The 23,404-nt window shown below is 43.6% G+C and overlaps 1 protein-coding gene across 3 annotated transcripts in view; it reads left to right on the top strand.

Annotated features, from left to right (window-relative positions):
* The first annotated feature begins 522 nt into the window (after positions 1 to 522).
* LOC308390079 (signal-induced proliferation-associated 1-like protein 1) overlaps positions 523 to 23,404 on the top strand; it is a 37,308-nt gene continuing 14,426 nt past the window's right edge. Inside the window, exons 1-7 of one of the 3 annotated variants that reach the window (XM_080871784.1) lie at positions 523 to 660; positions 16,870 to 18,563; positions 18,688 to 18,818; positions 19,922 to 20,110; positions 20,273 to 20,447; positions 22,169 to 22,269; positions 22,519 to 22,676. In XM_080871784.1, coding sequence (XP_080727910.1) covers positions 17,072 to 18,563; positions 18,688 to 18,818; positions 19,922 to 20,110; positions 20,273 to 20,447; positions 22,169 to 22,269; positions 22,519 to 22,676 — 2,246 coding nt within the window. In that variant the 5' untranslated portion in view covers positions 523 to 660; positions 16,870 to 17,071. Of the gene's footprint in view, positions 661 to 12,521; positions 12,870 to 16,869; positions 18,564 to 18,687; positions 18,819 to 19,921; positions 20,111 to 20,272; positions 20,448 to 22,165; positions 22,270 to 22,518; positions 22,677 to 23,404 lie in introns of those variants that run through there. The other 2 variants (XM_080871782.1, XM_080871783.1) reach the window with 2 other exon arrangements.

Here is a 23,404-nt window from a genome sequence, read left to right as displayed (position 1 = left end):
GAAACAATTGAAACTGAAGTCGATTTAGATAATGGTTCAAAGGTCAAACCTAATGGCCTTAACTGTCTGTTTCACATTAAACTCCGCAGCAGTAAACATGCACGAGCGGTGTGACTGGAGCGAGCTTAAAGAGCTTTGGGCTAAAACATGACAAGTTTCATCTGCTATTGAATAAACTGCGTACTTTTTAACCTGGGGTCACTTGAAGCAGAGTGAGACTTCTTCGTTTCCCCTCTGACCATCCACTCACTACAGGTGAGCACTGTTGCCACGGCAACGTTTGCTTTTCCCCCCGCTAAGCCTTCTCGCGAGACTCCGGGGCAGAAAAGAGAGGGAGAGGGAGAGAGAGGGAGAGGGGAGGCTGCCTGAATGATCTCATCCCTCCAGCAGCTGCATACCGCAGCGAGGCAAAGCCGTAACTTTCTATCAAACTTCCAAGTTGCCGTTCAGAGGAAGACGTCGGGCCGTCCTCGGTCTGAACCGGAGCCAGCACGCTTTTTTTGTGTGTCCCCCCCCCCCCCCCCCGCGAGGGCAGCCAACAGAGCTGCTGCGTAGTTTGTGTCTCGGACTTGGAGCACCTTGTTACGAGTTGAAACAAAAGGGGGAGAGGAAAGAAAAGCAAGACTGCTTCGTGTTGTGTGACAACCACTATGAGAAAAGGTGAGTGGCGTTACGAAGTCATGCGCGGGGGTGCCTGCACCCAACATCTGTGTGAGGAGGACAAAGCACATCCTCGTGCCGTGTGAAGGTGCAGGGGGAAAGCCAGTGCGCAGTGTTATTATTGTTATCAGAACTAATGGGGCTGGCGTGGTGAGGCTATCAGGGTGGCTGTCAAAACATATCCGCTGCGTCGCCGTGTATGTCAAGGGCATTGTTCTCTGCGATTCACAGGTGGCATCGTTCAAGCCACATACTGGAGGATATACGTCTGTCACCACCCGGAAAAAAAATTCCGAGGTGGCGTATCCCGCGTTGTTGCCACACGAGAAGGCTTGTCAGGCACCAGGTGATTGCCACATCTGTCTTGAGAGATTTGTTTACAGCCTGCCCTGGCTCAGCATCTGCTTGTATAGATTAGGCCACCAGGGCTCTCTGCAAGTCATGCCCCCCTCCCTCCACGCTGAGTATCCAGTGCCATTCTTGATGAGATTATCAGTTTATTTCTGCCTGATGTGGATGTGTGGAGTGCACTCCAGCCTCTGTGTCCAACTGTGCTCACATAGGCTGTTTTGGAATACAGAGGGCATGCACACCAGTGCAGTGGTGGCAGCAGCGCGTGTGAATAGGAAAGATCTGGTAATGAAGGGCTGGGAGTTTTGTTTTGACAGAAACAAACAGACCTTAACCTTTCAGAGTTTACTTTCACAGGGCAGCGTTGTGTCCAGAGGGGGCCATGTTTTACAAAATATCAACTACAGTGAAACGGTTACAAGTAAGCAGGTAGGGAATTAAATACAATAGAGGGGTGGCTGCTCATAACTGAATCATGGTGTGTGAGTGTGTGTTACAGAAGCACTGTTTATTGCAGTTGGACAACTTGAGTCAGGTGAAAAAGGGGAAACTTTGTAGTTTGGTTTTGGGCAAGGATCTGGGATTTTTAGCATTCTTGATAAGCTTAGCTGACCCGACCCACTGTGGCTGGCATGACTGATCATACAGCTTCACTTCCACTTTTACTGCTTAGTTACTCTCAGTTTTGTTCCTTTTTTGCCTTCTGCAAATACATTGGATTGCTTCTTGCTTTTTTTCTATTGTTATTTTTATTATAGATGATGAAAATGATCTTGTTGGATGGGAAAAAATACTTGCTCTGTTTTATTTCTTTCACTGTGTGGGCCTGTAACGGTTCATTTGGGGATGAGAGGCTAGTTCAGTTGATAAGATCTGCCCAAAGATTTGGATGAGACTACTTTCAGAATAGATAACTCTGCTTGTTTAGCAGAGTCTCTGCTTCTCACGTTCCTTATCAGCATACGTAGTCCTCCCCTTGTTTTATTACTGGAGGACAGTGTTGCCATTTTCACTTTGTGTTGCATCTCTCGCACAACAATTGTTGGTGTTCTTCATTCGTAGTAGGGTCTTTTATAGAAAGCACAAGGATGCTTCCTGTTGCTAAATTGAGCTTATGTTATCATTGTCTCCTGTGCATTGGCTCGGAGGGAATAGTTTGAGCAAAGATAAAAGGGAACAACAAGAGAAGCATTGTGCTGATTTATAATTTGTTACTCTGGAATGTATGCGCTGCAGATATGCTAAGTGGTCTTCATAACATGCTTAAATTAACTGTTTATATTATACAAAGAAAGATGAGGTTAGTATTATTATTATTATTTCATTAATGCTCAGGTTCAAAGTGCATCAGCGCTCTTAAAGTCGATACTGACTGAACTCTATTCATTGTGGTGTGGTGACTCTTACCGTCACAAAGTCATTTCTGAGACTGTGACGCCTGCGCACACACCTCTCACTGGACAGCAAAATAAACAGACCTTGAGATGCATCCCTGGATAAAAAGTGGTGTACCAATGTGGTCAATGTCAGTTACAAGGCAGATTTTTCCCCCTCCTACATGAGTCACTTTTTCCTGGATTTGACAGAAGCTTTTGTAACAGATTTGACAAAAGAAAAAAGAAAAGAAAGGAGAAGCTTCCTCAGTTTTTACGAGTGAAGTGTCTGACTGGTATTAGTCAGCTCATAGTCAGAAGTCAAATGACCTGATGGTAACATGGCCTCTGATGATTCTTCAGAGTGAGTGTCTTTTTTTTCTTTTTTTTTGCTGGTGACTGAGAGGTTGATGAGTTTGACTTTAATGAGGTGTGACTGTGGGTCTGAATTTCCTGCTTGCTAAACTGTTGGAATGCTCTGTCTTTGTCTGGATGGGACGGTCCACTTTATACCACCCGGCGGAGGAAAGCAGAGGGCTCGGAAGCCACAATAGTGATGATGTAATCCCCTTTCAGAGCTCTGTCACAGAGTAAATGGGTCCAGACAAAGAGGAAATCACTCCCTTCTCCATCCCACCTGACGCAAAGTTTCTGACCTCGCAAAAATGTGCAGCGGTTTGGACGCACTGTAATTATTGGTGTGGGAGATTGCTGACCCTGGGAGGCTGAGCGGTGGGACAGGTGGAAGGTGTTGCAAGCTGGCTGGGCTCTGACCTTGACTGAAGGGTTTGGTCTCCGTTTGGTGGTCTGTCACAATATACACTGCATTCATAAACTAAAGAGACCTCTCTGGTTTCTGTCATCCTGCTTCCAACTCTCAAACCCAAACCAAAACCCACAGTCATGCCGAGATCAGACGCTGTGTAATTCCCCTTTTCTGCTCCCATCGAACCTCACACACAAGCTGAAAATAGTCTGACGTGGGACAGAGATGAGAACGTTTTTAAAAAATAAGAAGAAGGATTGGTAAACAACCACTTAAAAAAAGTGAAATGTTCCATAATGAAAACTAGGGATTCTGATGATGATGTGTTGCTGCAGGCTATCCCCGCTGCCACACAGCAGCGACGTGCTTGGTATTGTCTCGACATGTCTGCCAGTTGCTACACTGTCTCTTTTTGGCCTGCACACTCTCTCTGGAATGGATTACAGAACTCCGACTCAGTGAAGAATCCAAACATCAAGCAGAGCTGCAGGCCCGAGCCTCATACAGAGACCATGCGGGCAGCTTTGGAAAATAATTCCACGTACAAAAACCGCAGAGGTTCTGCCGTTGTCCCCCCTCCTGTGGACCGAAATCTGAGAAGCAGGCAGGAATGCGCAAGGGCTCTGCCACGGCTGATCTCAGAACAGATCTCAATACGTAGACAGGTCTGATCAGCTTATCCTCATTCTTGTTCATGTTTACGATTGTATTATTATGTTCAGGAGCCTTTTACCATGTGACGTGTAGTAAAACTGGAATGCTGGCACAACAAAACGCTGCGTAAGGTTTGCCCCAGAACTCTATTTAACAACACCAGCTGTAGTCCGTGTTGTGCTTTGTTTCCTGTACCGAAATTCCCCTCTTCTCATATGGTTCCAAAATTCCACATCCTTTGCCTTTGGAACCAGGGAATCTCTTTCCACTCTGTGAGTCCCTGTTTTGCTCTTGTTTGAGAGGGAAGAATGAGACCACTGTGGACCAAAGGCTCAGTCTGTAAGGTTCAGATGACTTTTTAGATAAATAGCCTCAAGTGGACTGACTGAAGTGTGCAGGAGAATGTCCTACTCACTTGTCTTGTAATAGTTTTTTTTTTTTTTTAGTACCTCACTCAATTTTATAAAGAGCAAATACTGTAAGTTTCTCTCTGTCTCTCTCTATAAATATAAATATATGTTGTAAATAGTCTAACCGGGGTGCAATAGTATGCTCTCTGATAAAATAGGCCATAGTTTTTTTCCATGTTGCTCCAGGTGCAAAGGCCAGATAGAGCTGGTTAATAACAAACATGGCTGCTTTCCCAGCCTTTCCTCTCTCACTGCCTGTTTCCTGTGTATTTCATTGATGTATTCCTGGATACCCGGCCAGGCTAGCTTTGCAACTCAAAGAATTCAGCTGAAACTGAAAGCTGGGCATGTGCTATGTTTGATAGACATTCTTGAAGTTGAATATGTCACCTTACGCTGGCCACTTCTTTCAGTCCCTCAATGGCTCTGGTGCTTAGTTCAGCAGTTGTCTTTATCGGCACTGGGAGGAGGTAAGGTGAAGTCGTTGCTTTGCTTGTGTTTACACGGTACGTACACTCGAGTAGAATACTGATAAGGAAGAAGTCAGAAGTGGCTTGTTTGCTATTGACAAAGCGAACACATACAACTGGACAAATTTTTAGTTTGGTGTGTCCTAAATGTCCAACTTCTGCCTCACTTTCAAAAGATCCTAGAAGGCTAAATGTGTTCAAATGCCCAGCAGGAGCTAGAAAAACATAGTGAAAGGTGCAAATGAGGGGCTCACACAAAGCTTCAGTCTTCATCAGTACACCAAAATCAAAACAGAACAATTACTGGGACAAGTGCCTGACACTGTGTGATTAGCAAAGCAGATGTTAATTTACTTGTATTTATTTATTTATTTATTTTGGGGGGGGGGGGGTTGTACATTTCGGCACCAGGGGGAACAAAAGCATTAGAAACCCTCCTCCCTGAGCTGTTGTTTGTAGTTAAATGCAGTTTGCATAAGACTGGCTCAATAATAGGTTAAAACTCCAGTTGCAGGGCTGGCTGGAGTGTGCCATTAATGTGGTGCAGTACAGCAGGAGCAGCATGCTGTGCAGGTTTGCACTGTGATTTTTTTTTTCTTTTGGCAGAGTGTGATTTAGCAGGGCACCACTGTTATGCAACACTAGCTGACTTATCGTAGTCCAAATGACTGTATGAATTGATTAACCTTGTGGCCTGACTGTAATTGGACTGGAAGTGCACTGGACACGTGCCCAAATCAATGACTGGAAACGGTTTACATGTATAAGTTTGCCACGCTGCTGCTGTTGCTGTTGTTGAAATTTGAGTCCTCATCGAGCCTCACAGCTGCTCAACTGTGCATCAAGAAGCTACCTGCCATTTCTGACCTCCTGATTACTGAAGCATACCTGCCTTCAGTTCGGAAATTAGACTGCCCTGCAAGCTGTGAGGGCGTTGAGGGGACAGCACAGTCAGCAAGGCTTCTTGAGAGACATCCCAGAGAATCCCCTGAGCTTTCCCGTGAGAGTAACAACAAGAAGGTCTTCCTTTGTTGCCGTCTCTGTGTTGTACTGAAGTACCCATGTCCTTTGTACTGACTGCATCACATTGCCGTTACCTTAGTAAAATGCTTATCTGGCAAGAACTAATCCTTATTTTTCAACTTAAAAGGGCTAATTATAAAACTGTGGACATCTTGTGCACTAGCGGTGGCCTCAGAGGAGATACCAATGTAAGGGGCTATTAATCAAGCCTTCACCTTGACTTTGGCACTCCAGGATGACTGGCTGTATTTTCCTTTTTACCCACTGCTCTCTCAGCTAAAGGTCCCATTGTGTCCGTCATATGTTTGTCTGTGGTAAAATCCGTACTGCTGCAATACATCCCAGTCATCAATTTGTGTAATTGAATGAGTTTATGTGCATTTCCTTATTGCTGCAGAGGCATGCTTAGGGGCTAAACAGCTGTTGATCGATTGAAAGATCAGTTTGACTGAGGGAAATTAACTGAAGAGGATGCACAGAGCAACTTATGGTAGATTAGATTACATTCTCTGTGGGCTTTTTAAATAGGCCGTGGTCAGTTCTGCTGTTGCTGTGGAGGTCATGTTTCTCAAGTTGGCTCAGCAAGGTCCCAGCCTCCCCCAACGTGCTTAATCACACTGTAAGAACTGCGCCGCTTCTTTTAACAGCACTTTGCTACAACATGCCCAGACAAACCATTTAAAATGAATCTACATAATTCTATAAATGCGAGTTCAGCCCCTCGGAGTATCTGCTGTGACTGTGTCACACTGCTTTCATTCTTTTTTCCTAACTGATTCAGTGCATCTGAATGTTGAGTTAGTGTCTGTTCCAGCAATAGATACAAGGTTGCTGTTACATTATCCATGCTATGATTGTTTTCTGCCTTTGTGATAAATAAATGCGCTTTTCTTTACTGTGGTAAGGGCGATCTTATCAGGATTCCTTTTTCACATCTCTCTGTGATTCAGCTTGTTTGCTACCTGTGCAATCAGGCAGAGGACAGGGCAGTGGATGACTTCCAAACATTGCAGGCATCTGTCATATCAACACCTCAGCTGTAAAAATGTGACAGGTTGCCGTTAGCTGACCTTGCTGCTAATCCACGGTTGTATGCAAAGATGTAAATGCTTTCTCTTGACCCTTCCTGCATTCCAAACCACTGGTCTTGCTCATGAATACAGTTGAACTTTTTTGCATTTTATGCAGCAGTAAATATAGAACTTATACAGACTTATACACTTTCTCCGGGACATTTGCATGGTGTCCTTGGACTCTGTGGACTTTCCCCGGATGCTCTGGTTTCCTCCCACAGTCCAAAGGTTAATTAGTGATTCTAAATTGGCTTTAAGCGTGGATGTGGGTGGTTGTAAGTCTGTGTCAGTCTGGTGGCGGTCTGGCAAACTCTGTTTGGTTGACGCTGCCTCTCTCTCATTGTCAGCTGGGATGGGCTCCAGATCCTGTGGCTGTAGCTGGATAAGTGGTTAAGAAAGTGAATGGATGGACTTACAAGGAAGTACAACAGGGTCCAAGCACATTGATGCAATTTGATCTGGAAGCTCACAGACACAAGACAATAGAGAAGCCAAGGATTATGCAGGTCCACTGGAGGTGCTTTGTAGGTTATGCTGCTCCTTTTACCCCATATGACAAAGCAATGTGATCCAACTGATTGGCCAACATCCTGAGAGCCCTAAGCTCGAACTCATAGGGCTAAAATTTTAACATTGATTGGTTTGTTTCCAATTGGAACAATGTGGCCATAAACGGGATTTCTAACAACAACTGTGTGTAGCTCACGTGTTTTCTGTTTCCAAGTGTGTTGATTTTCAGGAATATTATTGATTACTCTATTGGTGTTTGGACAGCTAGGACATGAGTTTCCTGGCATGCAGTGTGTATATGACCACTGGGTGCCCGCAGCCTGGGGCGTCCAGTGATGTTCAATCAGAAAACCATGATCTACTTAACATTTTGATTGACATCTCATGACCCCCGGTATTTATCCCAGTTCAAACTTTCATACAGCTCCACTGTTGTGCTGCAAATGACGATGAAGAGACGCTGCTCCAGTGGAACAGTCAAAATTAATCTGTGCACGTTACTGTGAGAAGCACTAAGGGCTTACTCTGATTTGCTTTGCTCACAAGTGCCTGTGATCCAAGAATGAAGTAATAGCAGGCTTGGAAGTGTTTGCTGGGACCCCTGGCTGAGTCCCATCCCCCGTCTTTTAGCATGTGAAGGGGCTCAATTATAGACAGCAAGCCCACAGATTCTTCTCTCAACCCTCCTCCTTGCATCAACACTGTTAATTATACCGCAGCTTCGCCCTCCCATCCTTCTATTTTAATCCTCAATTGATGAAACTGCTTCATCCCAGCACATACACTTGAGCACATAGAGTGGAGTGTGCCAGACCCATGCTGAGCTGGGAGTATTTGTTTGGTAACAAATAGGTTCACTGCTCTTCAGATATTAAGAGAGGGAATTTACCTTTTGTAGGGTGAATAAAGTAAACAGACTAGCCCTAGAAACACCTCCCAGTCGTCACAGCCGTGTTTAACAAGGCCCGCTGCTGGGAAATGCTCTCTTTGCATTGTTGGCCCCGTTGCTCAGGTCAGTTTCTTTTTTCAGTTCAGTGTGGAAAGTTGAGGTTTTCTTTTATAATAGAAGTAAAACTGTGGTTAAATTCAAATGCATTAGAACAACAACAGGAACTGCCTTTCATTTTCTTTTGGTCGTTGTCTGTAAAAGCAGAAGCTGAAAGATGAGTTGGTCGAGAATACTGACGCTTTCTCTCTCAGGACGTTGCAGGGAAACTTTCCCATATAAATTGCAGATATTGTTCACCTGCAGGAAATGACAGAATAGTTGATGAGAGGTAGACTGTTTTAGAAATGGTTCTAAATAGATTTCCTGTGTGGTGCAGGGCAGACAAATTACATTTCTCAAGCTGTTTTTTCTTTTCCTTCCTTTTTTAAAAGGTCTTACATTAGAGTTGGTATGACTTTCAGCAGGCTGACTTTTCTGATGTTCAGACTGTGTCCAAAGTACTCATTATGTACAGATAGATGCTAGCTCTATATAGACATCTATGTCTGCCTTATATAGATATAGCTATAAATAAAAGTTTGGGTTCAATAATATGAAAATATGTATTTATATTGCACCTCATCACAACAACAGTTGCCTCAAGGTGCTTTTTATCCTAAGGTAAAGACCCTACAGTGATATACAGTAAAGAAGACAGAGAAAACCCCCAACAATCATATGAGCACGGTCTTTGGAGGCAGTGGGAAGAAAAAACTCCTTTTTAACAGGAAGAAATCTCCAGCAGAACCAGGTTCAGGGATAGGTGGCCATCTGTCGCAACCGGTTGGGGGTAAGTGGATGAAGACAGGACAAAAGACATGCTGTGGAAGAGAACCAGAGATTAATAATAACAAGCAAGTAAATGCAGAGAAGTGTATAAACACATGGTGAGTGAAAACGGTGGCTGAAGAAGAAACACTGCATCGTGGGAATCCCCCAGCAGCCTGGACGTATTGCAGCAGAACTAAGAGAGGATTCAGGGTCACCTGATCCAGCCATAACTATATGCTTTATCAAAAAGGGAAGTTTTAAGCCTAATCTTAAGAGTAGAGTGATTCCACAGAAGAGGGGCCTGGAAGTTGAAGGCTCTGCCTCCCATTCTACTTTTAAATATTCAGGGAACCACAAGTAAGCCTGCAGTCTGAGAGTGAAGACCTCTAATGGGGTAATAAGGTACTATAAGATAAGATGGGGCCTGATTATTCAAGACCTTGTATGTGAGGAGCAGGATTTAAAATTCAATTCTGCATTTACCAGGAAGCCAATGTAGAGAAGCCAATATAGGAGAAATCTGCTCTCTCTGTCTAGTCCCTGTCAGGACTCTTGCTGCATCATGTTTTGATCAACTGAAGGCTTTACAGGGAGTTTTTAGGACATCCAGATAATAATGAATTACAGTCGTCCAGCCTGGAAGTAATAAATACATGAACTAGTTTTTCAGCGTCACTCTGAGACAGGATATTTCTAACTTTAGAGATGTTGCGCAAATGGAAAAAAGCAGTCCTACATATTTGTTCAAAATGCGTATTGAATGACATCAAAAATGACTCCAAGATTCCTAAAAGTGTTATTCAGAGTAAGCATCTGGCTCGAAACCACATTTCTAGGATTTTTAGAGTACAGTAACCTCAATTTTATCTCCAGGCTCTGGGGAGGCCTGTCCATGACTGAGGGTGGTCTGTTGTATGTTTTTCTATCCAGGGATGACAGCGTGTTTGGAATCATTGCCGTGCTGAAAAAGGAAGCAATTACCAATCCATCCTATTGCATGGAGGATCAACTTCTGATTATACTTTTTTTGTGTTCATAACTCTATCAATTTTGGAAAAATCACCAACAGCACTGTTTAAATTCGGCCCCAAACCATGACAGAACCTCTGTCAAGAGAGGTTTAACCGCTCTTGATCTCTTTACTTCTTGACACCAGTTTGAACTAAACATGTCGTGGATTTATCACTTCATAAGACCTGTTATCATTGATTTTCAGTCCAGTTCTTTTGTAATTTGGTATACCTCAGTCTTTTTTCTCCCTTTTTCATTTATTAAGAATGGCCTATTGACCTGCATGAGCCAACCCTCATGGAGACTCAAAAGGGCAAAACTGCTATGGGCCCCATGTGGGCAACCCTACATGTACCTCGTATGGGTTTTCTGTGGGCAAAGTCACTGTGGGATGCTCACAGATTTCCCTCTAAGGTGCCCCAAAAAGCAAAATTCCTATGGGACATGGCAACCAACCTATAAGGGTACCATATGGGTTTTCTGTGGGCTTACCCGTAGAAAAGCCATATAAGGGCCCCAAAGGGCAGAACTGCTGTGGACACGCTTACTGTGGGCCAACTTGTGTTTGGTGGCTACTCAGGAAAAACAGCTCAAATGATAGTGCCAGTTTGACTGTGCTTAATGAGTACCACCAGGTGAGAGTCAGGTGACAGTGCTCTTTGGTCTTCATCATCAGCTGCTGGCAACATGCCACCAGTTGTACCAAGGTTTCCTGCAGTTATCTTCATGGCACTATATCCACATAGTGCCGGTGCCACACACAGAGAATCTCTTTGTTTTAGAGCCAAGGTTTTTCCAAAGCGTTCATGTTTCCGATGGCGAAACTGAGAAAGTGAATGCACGTAAACTGTGCCCAGAAATGGAGACTCCAAAGATGCCTCTTGGTACTGAGGTAGAAAAATTGTTAACCCTTGATGCTGTGTTGAAAAAGAAGAAGAAATTGTTCACAGAAATGGATGTACAAAGTTGTTCACTACTTTGCTGAATTAATTATTTGACCATGATTTTCGGTGCTTATCCAAGACTGTGGTGCTGGCCAGTCTTAAACGCTTATACTTGGATAAAATAATTTTATTAATTCAGCATACACCTCCGTAAAAGTCCACAAGCAACACAGATCTGTAGTGAGAGAACAGGTTATTCACCAGGAAATGAACAGCAGGCTAGTCAGAGCATCCGTGTAAATTACATGCTCATTGCAACATCCTCACATCGCTAGGCAACAAGAATAAAATCCCTCACCAGCTTCCACCTGGGAACAGTGTCTGCAGTGTACAGTTTGAGAAGAAATGGCAATAAAGATTTCCAGTGACAACAGAAGCATTTAAAAAAGATTCTATTTGGCCAGCCTCTTTATTTTCACAGACATTTTACATTTTATTGTTTATTTTTGTTAAGAGGTATCTTTGGAAAGTTGAATTGTGCATAGGGCGATCTTTTTATTCTGGGCAGTCTGAGTAGTTTCTGCACGGAGATCATAAAGAGACCATAATTTGCATGTCAAACATGAAATTTCAAAGAAAAGATATTTTTGGTTTGAGACAGGTTTTCCAGAAATAACATCTCAGCGGACCGGTGCGAGACACAAAAGTGCTGTTTATGATTAAACAACAAGTGGTTTAGCTTCAGAAACGGGTATCCATCAGTCATCAGTTCCCAGGGATTGTGCTTATGAGAACAATCTCTGTTGTTGTGTAGATGTTGCTGTCTTATTTTCTAGGTTTTGCTGTGCATGAATGTGTGTGCACGTGTGTGTGTGCTCGGGTCTTTGTCTCTGCATGTACCTGTCTATGTGCATCAGTAGCTCCCTGTCTCTAATGGAGTCCTAGGGTTGTAGGCAGGCAGGGAGGAAGGGCAAGGAGAGGGAAAGTACAGCCTTGAGCAGACTTCCACTTTTAAAACCCAGCTCCAAACTGCTGCAGTTCAGCAGCTAGGCGGCCACCTCATTAGAATTTTTTACATTCCTCTTCAGGCAGCAGCACACTGCTTCTTCTCCACTGCTCTTTCTAAGCCACAATCTGTAAAAGATGATGGGATTATATCTAAACTGTCTCAGCCAAATATGAGGCTCTAAACCATTGTCTTCATAAATTAAATGACTGTACATAATGTTATAGCATAGCATAATTCAAATCAACTATAAACCTATTTAAGACAATTTTCTTTGACAGATTATCATCAGGTGTTAAACAGAAGCGGTAGTAATTCTTCTTTAGTCTAGATAAGTAGACCACCTAAGCACTTAGCTGTGCAATTAGCTTTGGGTTTTTTGTTTTTTTAAAAAGTGTCACTGTAGGAGTTGGACAAAGGCTTTCATTGTCAGAACTTGGGGCCCACCCAGATAATTGGATATAGGAATGGGTTTACTGTTGCTAACTATAAACTATGTAAAGTGTTTCAAGTGTCTGTTTATTCTGCTGTGTCTCCCACGTGAAACCCTGCTGAAGTGCTTTCTGTATAAGAGGAGAGGAAGGAACGAGGACGCCCTGCTGGAGATAATGGCAATGAATGTGTTCTGGCTCTCCTCCAGAACTGTCGTCTCGTGTACGGCCGTGAGTGAAATTCACTTTGCCAGCGGTTAGCGCTGCCCATTACTCACTGAACTGTGCTGCAGTGATAGCGAGGGGGGCCCAGCGTTAAGGCAGAGGAGCGTTAGCACAACGGCGCACTACAGGACAATGGATGTGATGAATGTCGATACACTGCCACTGGGTTTTCAAGTCCTCCAACTACACATCGGCCCAGTTCTCAGTGTGGCACTCCACTTCACCCAGAGCGGTACAACCTAGACCAAAGCTTTCAGTCTAAGGTAACTGCAAGAATAGAAGACAAGCTTTTTTTCTTTCTTTTTTTTAAAAAGGTGTTTTATAACTCTTGGGCAGACAGCATTGCCTAAACATGCCTGACTTCTTCCCCTCCATGCACACAGATGTTCATCACTTCCTCCACTGAAATTGGTGGAATTCCAGGATCTTTGCTCGCAGTTGGATGATGCTGGTGTTGTTTGTCTGCCAGCATGCCTGCCTTGTTTTCCCCTGAAGGTGTCAGGTTCTCAGGTTTGCTCAATCAGATGGACGGGCAGGTTCGTGCCTGGTTCTCAGCCAGATCTGTGAACAGGAGGAGGCAGCAGGGAGAGGTGGGGAAGGGCAGAGAGAAAGACAGGGAGAGTCAAACAGAGAGAAGGAACTAGTGAAGTTGCTCTGCTACGTCCTGTGCATCTGGAAGTTCAGCGGCTACCTCAGTTCACCCCTCACTCACTTACACGCCCTACACGAAAAGAAATGCTGTGTAGGAGTCTGGCTTGACTATTATTACATCAGTCTCTTTCTGACTGGTGCATGACATAGTGGCCAGTTGTAGATGAGTTTTTGCTTCCCCATGTATTCTGTCTTTTTTTCTTTTTGGCTCCTTTTATAGTGTATTCATCTTTCCCAGACATGATAGCTTTCCCTTTTTCTCCCTAACCCTCAGTTATCTGCTAGTTAATATGTGTTGCAGCTGTGAGTGAGTGGATTACAGAACAGCTAATCGGTCCTGTTATGAATCTCATACAGATAGTTTTTCCCCCTTTTTTTGACATTATTCTTTTGCCTTTTACTTTTTTTTTTTTTTTTTTTTTTTTTAGAAAAATAAGTCTGTTTCCCTTCTTTCCAAATCCTGGTTTTTTGGTATTTGCTCCATCTCTATCTCTCCAGTTCCGCTTTGCATTTAATTCATCTGGTTTTTCCTGGCGGCCGCATACACACAGCTATAGTGAGGTTCCCGTGCCAGGCAATTTTCAAAGACTTCACTGTGCTGGAATGAGGCCCCAGTTTTTGACCAAGCTTGGACAGAGGGACCTTTGTGTCTGTTGCCCAACAGCCCTGTCAACCCTTAGAGCGGGGAAAGATTAGTACACAGAGAGAGCCGATGGACTAAATGGTAGGGTGCCTGTTTGAAAGCCAATGGTGTCAGGCAAACAGCCCCTTAGCCTCATTCAAGCACGCAGTAATTACAAGCTTGTAGGGCAATCCTTCGGCTCCTTTGTCTCGGCTTTGGATACACTTGCCTGTTGTACTGGGAAACTTCATTCCCTCTCTGTTGGGAGACCCGAGGGGGAAGACTCTTTCAACTGCAGCATGTTGTCCTTTCTCTCATCAACATCAGCAAATGGGACTCCCCTTCAGGAGACAGAGTCTTTTTTTAAATATAAGTCTAGTAAGCCAAGCTGTGCCTTAATGATGATGACTCAGGACATTCTCATACCCTTGCTTGTGATTCACTGCATGATTCACCGTTCCTGCTGACTGACTGCTGTCTGTCTTCCACCTTTGATTTCATGGGTGTCTGGAAGGCCCCACTGTATGAGCTGAATTACACACACTGAGGCTTCCAAGAAACTCATTACTCTGTCTCATCCCCAGAAGCACACAATCAACAAATTGTAGATCATGAGAGGTATGTCATAAAATCATCACCTCTTTATTGCTCTTTTTCTCATCTCTAGGTAGGGTCACATGGTCTACACTCAGAGGTTAGAGCCCCAATTACAGGAAGTTAACCAAATTTGGTCAGCATGCAGAAGCTGTCTAGACACGTCCCACTGAGATGTGGAAAAATCTTCTTTCTTTTTTTTTTAAATAGAAAAAGACTGATAGGATGGTTTAGAACAAGACGGCATTATCCTGTGAATCGTTAGGTTTTATCTTTGTTTCTTATAAAGTTTTCCCCGCTCTCAGCCAACACAAGACTCTAAGTCTCAGTGCTATAGCTATTCTTTTAATCTGACAGGACCATGAAGTCAGCCGTCTGTCTGCGTAACTGTCAGCGAGGAGATTAGAGGCCTGTTTTCTGGGACATGTGTGTGCGCACGTGTGTCGTGTGTTAGTTCAATTCATCTCTCTGTCCCTGTGGACGCTCGGCGGCATAAGGGAATGAGGCCCAACGCTCTGGGACTAGACGCATGGTTTAACTTGCATTCCCTGACTATTTTCACTCCTATAAACGTGAGAGAAAGAGAGATTTAGTAGGACATGAATTAGTTTTTTTAAATAAATAATGAGTGTTTATTAATTTGCTTCAGGCACATAATCTACTGCCATGCCCCAAACAATTGATGTCCATTCAGCTAAGCAGGAAACCCTCCTTGTGTGACAGACTGAAGATCATATTGGAGATACTGCCTGTCATCCTACTTGATTATGCTCTCGCTGAAGATTTCAAAAGATACATGAAGGTCGAATGATGTGATCCGAGGCCATTTTTGCTTGTAAGCTCTACCCATTAAAATGATATACTGGGTTTGATTTGAAAGTCTTCATGTTTGTTTCAGCTCACAGTTTGTTTGTGCAAAAACAGTGCAAAAGCCTGTAAGCACATTAGCCTCCGCATGCTACATTTTGCAAGCAGGATTTATGACTTTAATTGCTACTGCATGATTTAATGCTGCATGTTTTTTGCACAATATTGGGCCTGCAGAATCCCACTCTGCTGCATAATATGCACAGGCTTAAAGATTTGTTGTCAGAAAGCACTCTTCTGTGTACTGAAGCTAGGCTGACTCTGGCTGATTTGCCCAAGGCTTTCTGAAAACTGAATCATCTGCAGAGCTTTGAGATTTTGTGCTTACACTCTTTGCATGACTTATAAATCGATGTTGATATATCAAACATATGAGGAAAGCATCTAGGGAATATTTGGCCCATCTCTCACTTAACTGTGCCACTGTGGCAACGTTGCCGGTCACGTGATACTGTGCACCACTTTCACATACATTGTAGTTTGTTGCCTTTGATGAAATGCTTCCATTTCCTTAATTCTGTATGGTTTAGACAAAGGTGAGGGCCTTCTTTCTGCTAAGGACTGCATGATTTTGAGCTGCTCCTGATGTTTTGATGCAGTGTGAAGGTGGCTGTGCTATAGGACCGTCACAGTGCTCTCGTTGCTGGTGGCTAATGTGATCACAGCCACAGCCAGTCAGGGCCAAGTGAAAGTAAAGCCTTAATCTCCCTCAGTGTCTCACTGCCAAATTGGCCTGATTTGTCAGGCAGAGGATCATCACCCACTTTTCAGATGACTTTCAAAGGGCCACTTTGCTTTTTGATGTGCAGCTTGGCATATTTGATCCTGACAAGTGCGACTAAGCAATACAAATCACTAATGTTTGGCTATTTAAAGGGGCATTCGAGGAGATGTCAGAGAAGGGGTGAGCTAGAAGTCTGCCAGCTGAAGATATTTAGATTGTTCTCTCACTCATGTTCCATCTACATAAATGATCTTATTAAGGAAATGGCTTCGACTTTCAAGGAAAAAAAAATGCACTCACTGTTAACCTCTTTTTATAATTTGGCAGACTTTCTGTGTTTCCCCACAATGGTTATGCTGAAATTGGTTTGAAAAGTAGGCTCCCTTATCTGAAATTGAACGTGCCGTTGAATTTTCACCGGTTTTTAAAAAGAGAAAAGAATTCACATTCTGTTCTCCAGGCAGGTCCGTGCATCCCACATATATACTGCTTTTTATAGAAAATAAGCATTTGCATATTTCTGTCCTTGTGTGTTTTGTTTTTGGTTTTTGGGGAAAGGTTGGAAGAAAAGATGCCCTCTATTCGTGAGAGTAGATATTTTACACTAATATAAAATGTACTGCAGAGGTGGTGTTAATTAATAAATATAAAGAATGCTCTAAATAATATCTGCTACACTGCTTGTTTTCCTTTATTTCCAGTCTTATTTATGACAGGAAAAAGCCTTGTGACTCATCATGCGTATTCATTTATGGCTCTTTAGAATATTACTCTATGCACTTACTGATTTCTCTTTTGTTTCCAGGAGCGGGTGTTTGGAGTGTGGAAAATGCCGTGTGGCAGTCTCGACACATGTAAGGAGGCATAAAGCCGTCTTGAGCGCTGATGAGGTGAATTTGCCTCTTAATCCAGACAATCAAATGGCTCATGAGGTCAGAGAGCAGTGTCCCATCCCAGAGGCAGCCATGCTCACCTGCTGAGTGCCTTTTCCCTTTGGCACTTATGTAATGACCAGCCTGAAGCACCCACCCATGGAGCGTACCGTTGGGGGTTCGGTCCCCGCCAGTGATGAGTTTTACACCCGCCACCTGCGTATGGCCAATGGGGTTCCTGTTTCAAGCCGCACTGACAACATCCACGCCACTGTGAGCACAGGAGTGCCTAAAATGGGTGTACGGGCTCGTGTGGCCGACTGGCCCCCAAGGAAAGACGTTATGATGCCTCTGTGGCATTCATCTACGGAGCCTGAGAACTCTGCTGTGCCCTCAGCTGGAAAAAGTCACATAAAGTTAGGCTCTATAATGAGCCCTCAGGACTCAACAATGCTGCGTAACATCCACAACACTTTAAAGAATCGAGCCCAGTCCCAGGCTAACAATTACAGCCCTGACACCCGTTACCTCACTCCAGGAGACTATAGAGGTCCTGCACATAGAAACCCACGGCAGAGACGCATCCGCCAGCGCAGCAATAGTGACATGACTGTTGGTGAGATGGAAGGCAGTGGAGACAGTGGGGAGGAGTGGGGTCCATCATCGGGAGCCAAATTGTCCCCTCTTCACCGTGAATATGGCAGCACCTCCTCGATAGATCAACATGGAGTAGCTGGAGACAGCTTCTTTGAAATGCTTAAGGGCTATCAAGGCGACAAAGTTGATCAACGTAGCCCTGCTCCAGAGAAACTGGAGGACATGCTAAATATTGCATCCAAGCAAGGGATTCTTGATCTTCAGGAGGATGTCACAGACGGTCATCCTCCTAAGGCGAAGGACAGAGATAAGCCCCCAAAGAGACGCACAAAGTCTGAAACAGGAGGCGAGTCTATATTCCGTAAACTTAGGAACGTGCGAGGTGAGTCCGACTCCCCCAGAGCGGGGTCTGATGTGGAGGACAGCCGAACGGATGACACGGGCCCTCCTCTCAAGCCCTGGGTGTGTCAGAAAGGGTTCGCTCACTACGATGTTCAGAGCATGCTTTTTGACCTCAATGAAATTATTCAGTTGCGGCAGACTGCAGGCAAGAGGAAAAACACCACCACGGGAGCGTCTGCCGCTGCCGTGGCCTCTGCTACCTCTACTCTGTCATCCACCCACAGCCTGCCTTATAGCTCTCCTAGTGGAAGCCAGGAAGATCTCAATTCCAGGGACAGTCCTAGCCTGGATGCTGGAGATGAACAAAGCAACGAAATGTTGCTAAGCTGCCCTTGCTTCCGCAATGAGATCGGTGCCGATGGCATTGCGAGGCGCAAGCTGGGGGCTAACGGGCCAGGATATCATGGGCTTGTGGGTGGCGGAGCTGGAAACTGTGGCTCAGGGACCCTGAGTGGGGAAAATAACTTGTACGAAACATCTGTGAGCACACACTTAACCAATGCTGGAGTAGCAGTTCTTGAGGGACCAAAGGAGGGCCCGAGCACACTCGGCGACAAGGGCAAACAATACATTGTGGAGCACGTGGACCTGGGAGCTTACTACTATCGGAAGTTCTTCTACCTGAGGGGTGAGATGCATTCACCTGCTTTCATTACAGCTGTCATAGCATATAGATGGATTTATTGTTTAAAGAAGTAGTGCTGTTGAATATACATGATCAGTTTTTAATTGTACTACTACTTCTACCTCAGATCACTGGAACTACTTTGGGCTAGATGAGGCATTGGGTCCAGTAGCAGTGAGCATGCGCAGAGAGAAGCTGGAGGAGGACAAGGAGCATGGCCAGCAGTATAACTATCGTGTCATCTTCAGGACCAGCGAGGTCAGATATAGTGTCCGTCCTGCATGGAACCTCAGCGTAACTTCGTGCTATTCCTGTCTACTGTGGAAAAATATGCCCACAGCATTTCACCAGTTTGGGAAACAAATTACTTTGCTTGTCTGTGAAGCAAGCTTCTTTGGATTTAGGGTGTCATACATGCACCACAGACCTTATATAACCATATAGAAGGTGTGTTTATTGCAACAACTCTATGCATCCCATATTAGGAAGACCAGCTCAAGGTAAAATAAGTCTCAGTCCTTGGTTGGTTTTTTTTTTTTTTTTGGTTATGCAACCAACCCCTGGGCTATTCAGCTGTCTCACAATATCAGCAATGTGTGAAGAAACTTCAGGAAGTGCGCTCATCCTCCAGCCTCCAAGGCCTGTCAGCAACCTAAAACCGCTGTGCGGAGAACTTTACGTCTTTGTTTCAGTAAAAATAGACTGTCATATTTAGTAGTTGTGTTAGCTCCCCTGTCTTCTGTGTTTGGCTTGGGATATTGGATTTTGAATTTTGCGTTATGGGATTATATGGACATGCATTCCCAGACAGTGGATAAAGGCATCTGCCTGGGGCTGTTTGTTGTGGACTGAGGCAGGACAGGTGCATGTGATTAAACCCCCACACTTTAGCCTGAATTACCTAAGCACACCCCCACCATACCTTCTAGACATGGGGAACACAGGTCTATTGTAAAAACAAGCCCAGCACAGCCTCAAGCTTGCAGGAGAGAGAAAGTCTCCATCCGTTCCAGCTGCTCATGATAGCCAAGTGATTGAGCTCAGTCCCAGAGCCCGGCACAATGCACACTTTGTGTACACAGAGCGCTTAGACAAGCCCTTCCACCTCCTCTTCTTCCTCGGTTGCACTTTGTGATTGTTCTGTGTTTTCACATAACTTCTTAATGGTTGAATAAGAGGCAGCTATGACTTTAAGAACCACAGCAGCCTGTGTTTCCTTCCATGTGTCAGGGCAGGCATGTTTTGTTATCACTGTGTTTCATCTCCAAGAGTTCAAAGCGCATTAAAAATTCCTGAGGTGCATTCCTTTGGTTCTCGCGCTCCTCACTGTAATCTCCTGTTCTTCATCTCTGCGTTTCCAGCTGATAACTCTTCGAGGTTCTATACTAGAAGATGCAGTGCCTTCCACCTCTAAGCATGGCACCAGCCGAGGTCTGCCCATTAAAGATGTACTGGAGTATCTTCTGCCTGAGCTGGATCTCTCCTGCCTCAGACTGGCTCTCAACACACCCAAAGTCACTGAGCAGCTGATGAAACTGGATGAACAAGGGGTAGGCGGAAAATAAACAATTTTCCAAAGGATCGAAAGTTTAAAGTGTTGCAACGTGTGTTTATAATAACTGAATAGGAATTCTTTTATTCAACCTGCTCACTGCTGAAGTAGATTAAAGAAATAAATTGACTGTCATGTTTGTGTCTTTGCTTGTTCCCAGCTGAGTTTTCAGGTAAAAGTGGGAGTGATGTACTGCCGAGCAGGGCAGAGCACAGAGGAGGAAATGTACAACAACGAAGTAGCCGGTCCCGCCCTGGAAGAGTTCCTCCAGCTGCTGGGGGAGAAGGTTCGCCTCAGGGGCTTCACCAAGTACAGAGCCCAGCTGGACACAAAAAGTAACAGTTCCCCCAGCATACTTATAGATGACACACACAGTAAATAGTACTAAGTTGTGACACATCTTTAAACCCGCTGATCACTGAAACTGATTGCATATAAGAGTGTAGATATCTTTCGTTTTGGTAGTGAAAGTAAGACATGATGTGAATGGTGACTTGGATTTCCCCTTCTTCATATTACACTTTATAGTTTTTGAACTTTGGCCCTTTATCTTGCCTTTATCTTCTCCGCTTTTATCTCACTTTCTGTTCCTTCTGACCAACATGCCCGCTACAACAGTCTATTAGTGCTGGCACTAGACAATAAAATGACACCTGATGTGTTGTGACTATATCAGGACTTTTATGTTGCCTGGCATGACTAAACAGATTCGTTAGGTGAATGAATGAGGCCCTAGATCATTTACCCTACATTTATTGTTGGTTTACAATAGTACGAAACTTTTGGCTTTCAAATAAAATTGTTTTGGGATTTGCTAAAGAGACGCCGTAAGATGTTTCTGACTGAAAGGCATGGGCAGAGTTATTTTAGCTGAGCTTATCACACACAATCCTCTTTCAGACCTCGTAATTTGGGGAGGAGTGTATTTAAATGAATCATACATGTGATTTCCTGCAAATTGCGCCATTATTTAATGCTGAAACAAAAGCATGTCTTATTTTGTGCCTGATATGGCTGTGATAGTTGTTCCTAGGAGAGTTGATTTATTTGGAATTTTATTGGGAGATGTTATCAGAATTAACATGTAATTGCCATGGGTGGATTGCTCAAAGCTGTGGGGGTTAGCATTGCTAAAGCTTGGCCTCTGTCCTCTTCACTGAGTTCTCAGCCTAAACACATACTGCTGGTTTCCTATACTGTTATTTTAATGTAACAGAGCAGAAGTGGACTTAGAGCATATAGTAATCTTTTTTTTTTACACATTTGATACAGACAGGTTCGAATCCTCTGTTTCCAGGTCTTTAACCAGCAGCACGTGTACGCAGAGCTGTGTTTAAACGCCACAAATCTACCTTCTCTTTATTATCAGATCAATTAAATAACATGTTATATGTCAAAATGAAACTACCATTGTGACTCAGACAGATGTGAGAAGTGTGCTGTAATAATGACGCTCAGGTTTCACTCAATATAATTTTGTATTTTGCCACAATTCAGATTTTGTCTGTTGCCCACAGGTGGCTGTGCTGTACGTGACTTTAATAAAGGTCTGCAGCCTCACACAGCAAATTTTAAAAAAATGAGATAGATGCGCACATTTTCAATAAATACGTTAGCATTCGATTAATCAGAATGTGATAGTAAATAATTATTATTTACATTAATCTGACAGGTCAGCTGTAACACTGGAAATGAATTAAACTTCCATACATTTGCACATTGAACTCTCTGCTCCTATATTTGTTTATTATTTTTTTTGCGATTGTGGTCTCGGCCTATTTTTCCCTGCTTAGGAATTCTAGACCTTTGTTGTGCAATGGCAGGGAAAAATGTAACGAGCTTCCCTTACAGGATGCATGAGTAAAACAATTAATTGTTCTCTTTATTAACATTAGCTTTGACAGGCTGACATTGATCCACAGCTGACTATTGTGTAGCTGTTTGTGCTACAGTGAAATTGCATCCTGTCTTGCACAAAAAAGCACTGAAAAGAAAAATGAATGGCAGTAGCGATACAATGAGTCTGAACACTGTATTCCTATTTTTCCTGCAGCAGATTCCACGGGCACTCACTCCCTGTACACTTCATACAAGGATTATGAGATCATGTTCCATGTGTCTACTCTGCTGCCTTACACGCCCAACAACAAACAGCAGGTAAAGATGGGGAGTACATATTTCGTGGTATGTCCTGAGTTGTGTTTTCGGAAATGGAAAAACTTCTTTTTATTTGCGCCACAAAGACATCAGAGAGGAATGTTATGACTTATCATTCAGGAATCAGGTTTCATTTTAAAGAATGTGGGTTTTTTTAATGCCAGTAAATGGAACGTACCAAATCCTTTGTATGACTTTTACATTCAGTTGTCACGCCTCTCTAAAAATTCCTTGTTTTTCAATGACTAGTTGCTGAGAAAGCGGCACATTGGGAACGACATAGTGACCATAGTGTTCCAGGAGCCCGGAGCTCACCCTTTCACTCCCAAGACTATTCGCTCCCACTTTCAACATGTCTTCATCATCGTACGAGTACACAACCCCTGCTCCGACAGCACATGCTACAGGTGGGTCTTTAAGCGTGACCAGCAGAGATGAAACATGAGCAGCCTGTTTTGAATCTGTAAACTAACCAAGTACTTTTTAGTGCCTAAACTTGACCCGAAATTGAAAATGAAAAGAATTCACAAAAGACAATAAAGGGAAAACAAGTTTTAAAACAACTGTGGTCTCTTGGCTGACAAGCTCGTGACTCTGCTTTTAATTGTACCCTTTCTGGTTCTTTAAAAGAGGCCTAGTATACCTCAGCAAGCCTTTATGTATTATATCTCAAGCTGTCTTGTTGTGAGGGGGAAGATCATCAAAAGAGGAATAAAGCTGGCTGAACAAAGGACTGACTTTAGACTTTAGTTTCCTTAACTGAATTAAGGAAACTAAAGTCTAGCTTGGAATCAAATTAAGTGTTTATACAGATCAAGGACAAAGGGGTGTTCTTCCCTGATAAATCTGATACTGAATCAGAGCACATGCTCATATTTAGTTTTAATATGGATTTCAGCACAGTGTGTTGGTTCACATACTTTCTAACAAACAGATCCCAGGGAGCCCCGTCCAGTACGACCTCATCTTCTACTTAAGCTTGTGTACTTTAACCATTTTTTTGTATACTCAGAGTATATAACAAATATAACAAATTTCCCACGTGTGGGACTAATAAAGGTTATCTTATAAAGGTTATCTTATATATACTCTGAGTATACAATCATAGCTTATGGTATTTCTGGGGACTGGGCCA

The sequence above is a fragment of the Rhamphochromis sp. 'chilingali' genome (genome assembly GCF_963969265.1).
Source record: "Rhamphochromis sp. 'chilingali' genome assembly, chromosome: 21".
NCBI classification, from domain to species: domain Eukaryota; kingdom Metazoa; phylum Chordata; class Actinopteri; order Cichliformes; family Cichlidae; genus Rhamphochromis; species Rhamphochromis sp. 'chilingali'.
Note: the sequence above shows the minus strand (reverse complement) of the source record. Positions and strands in the feature narration are given on the sequence as shown.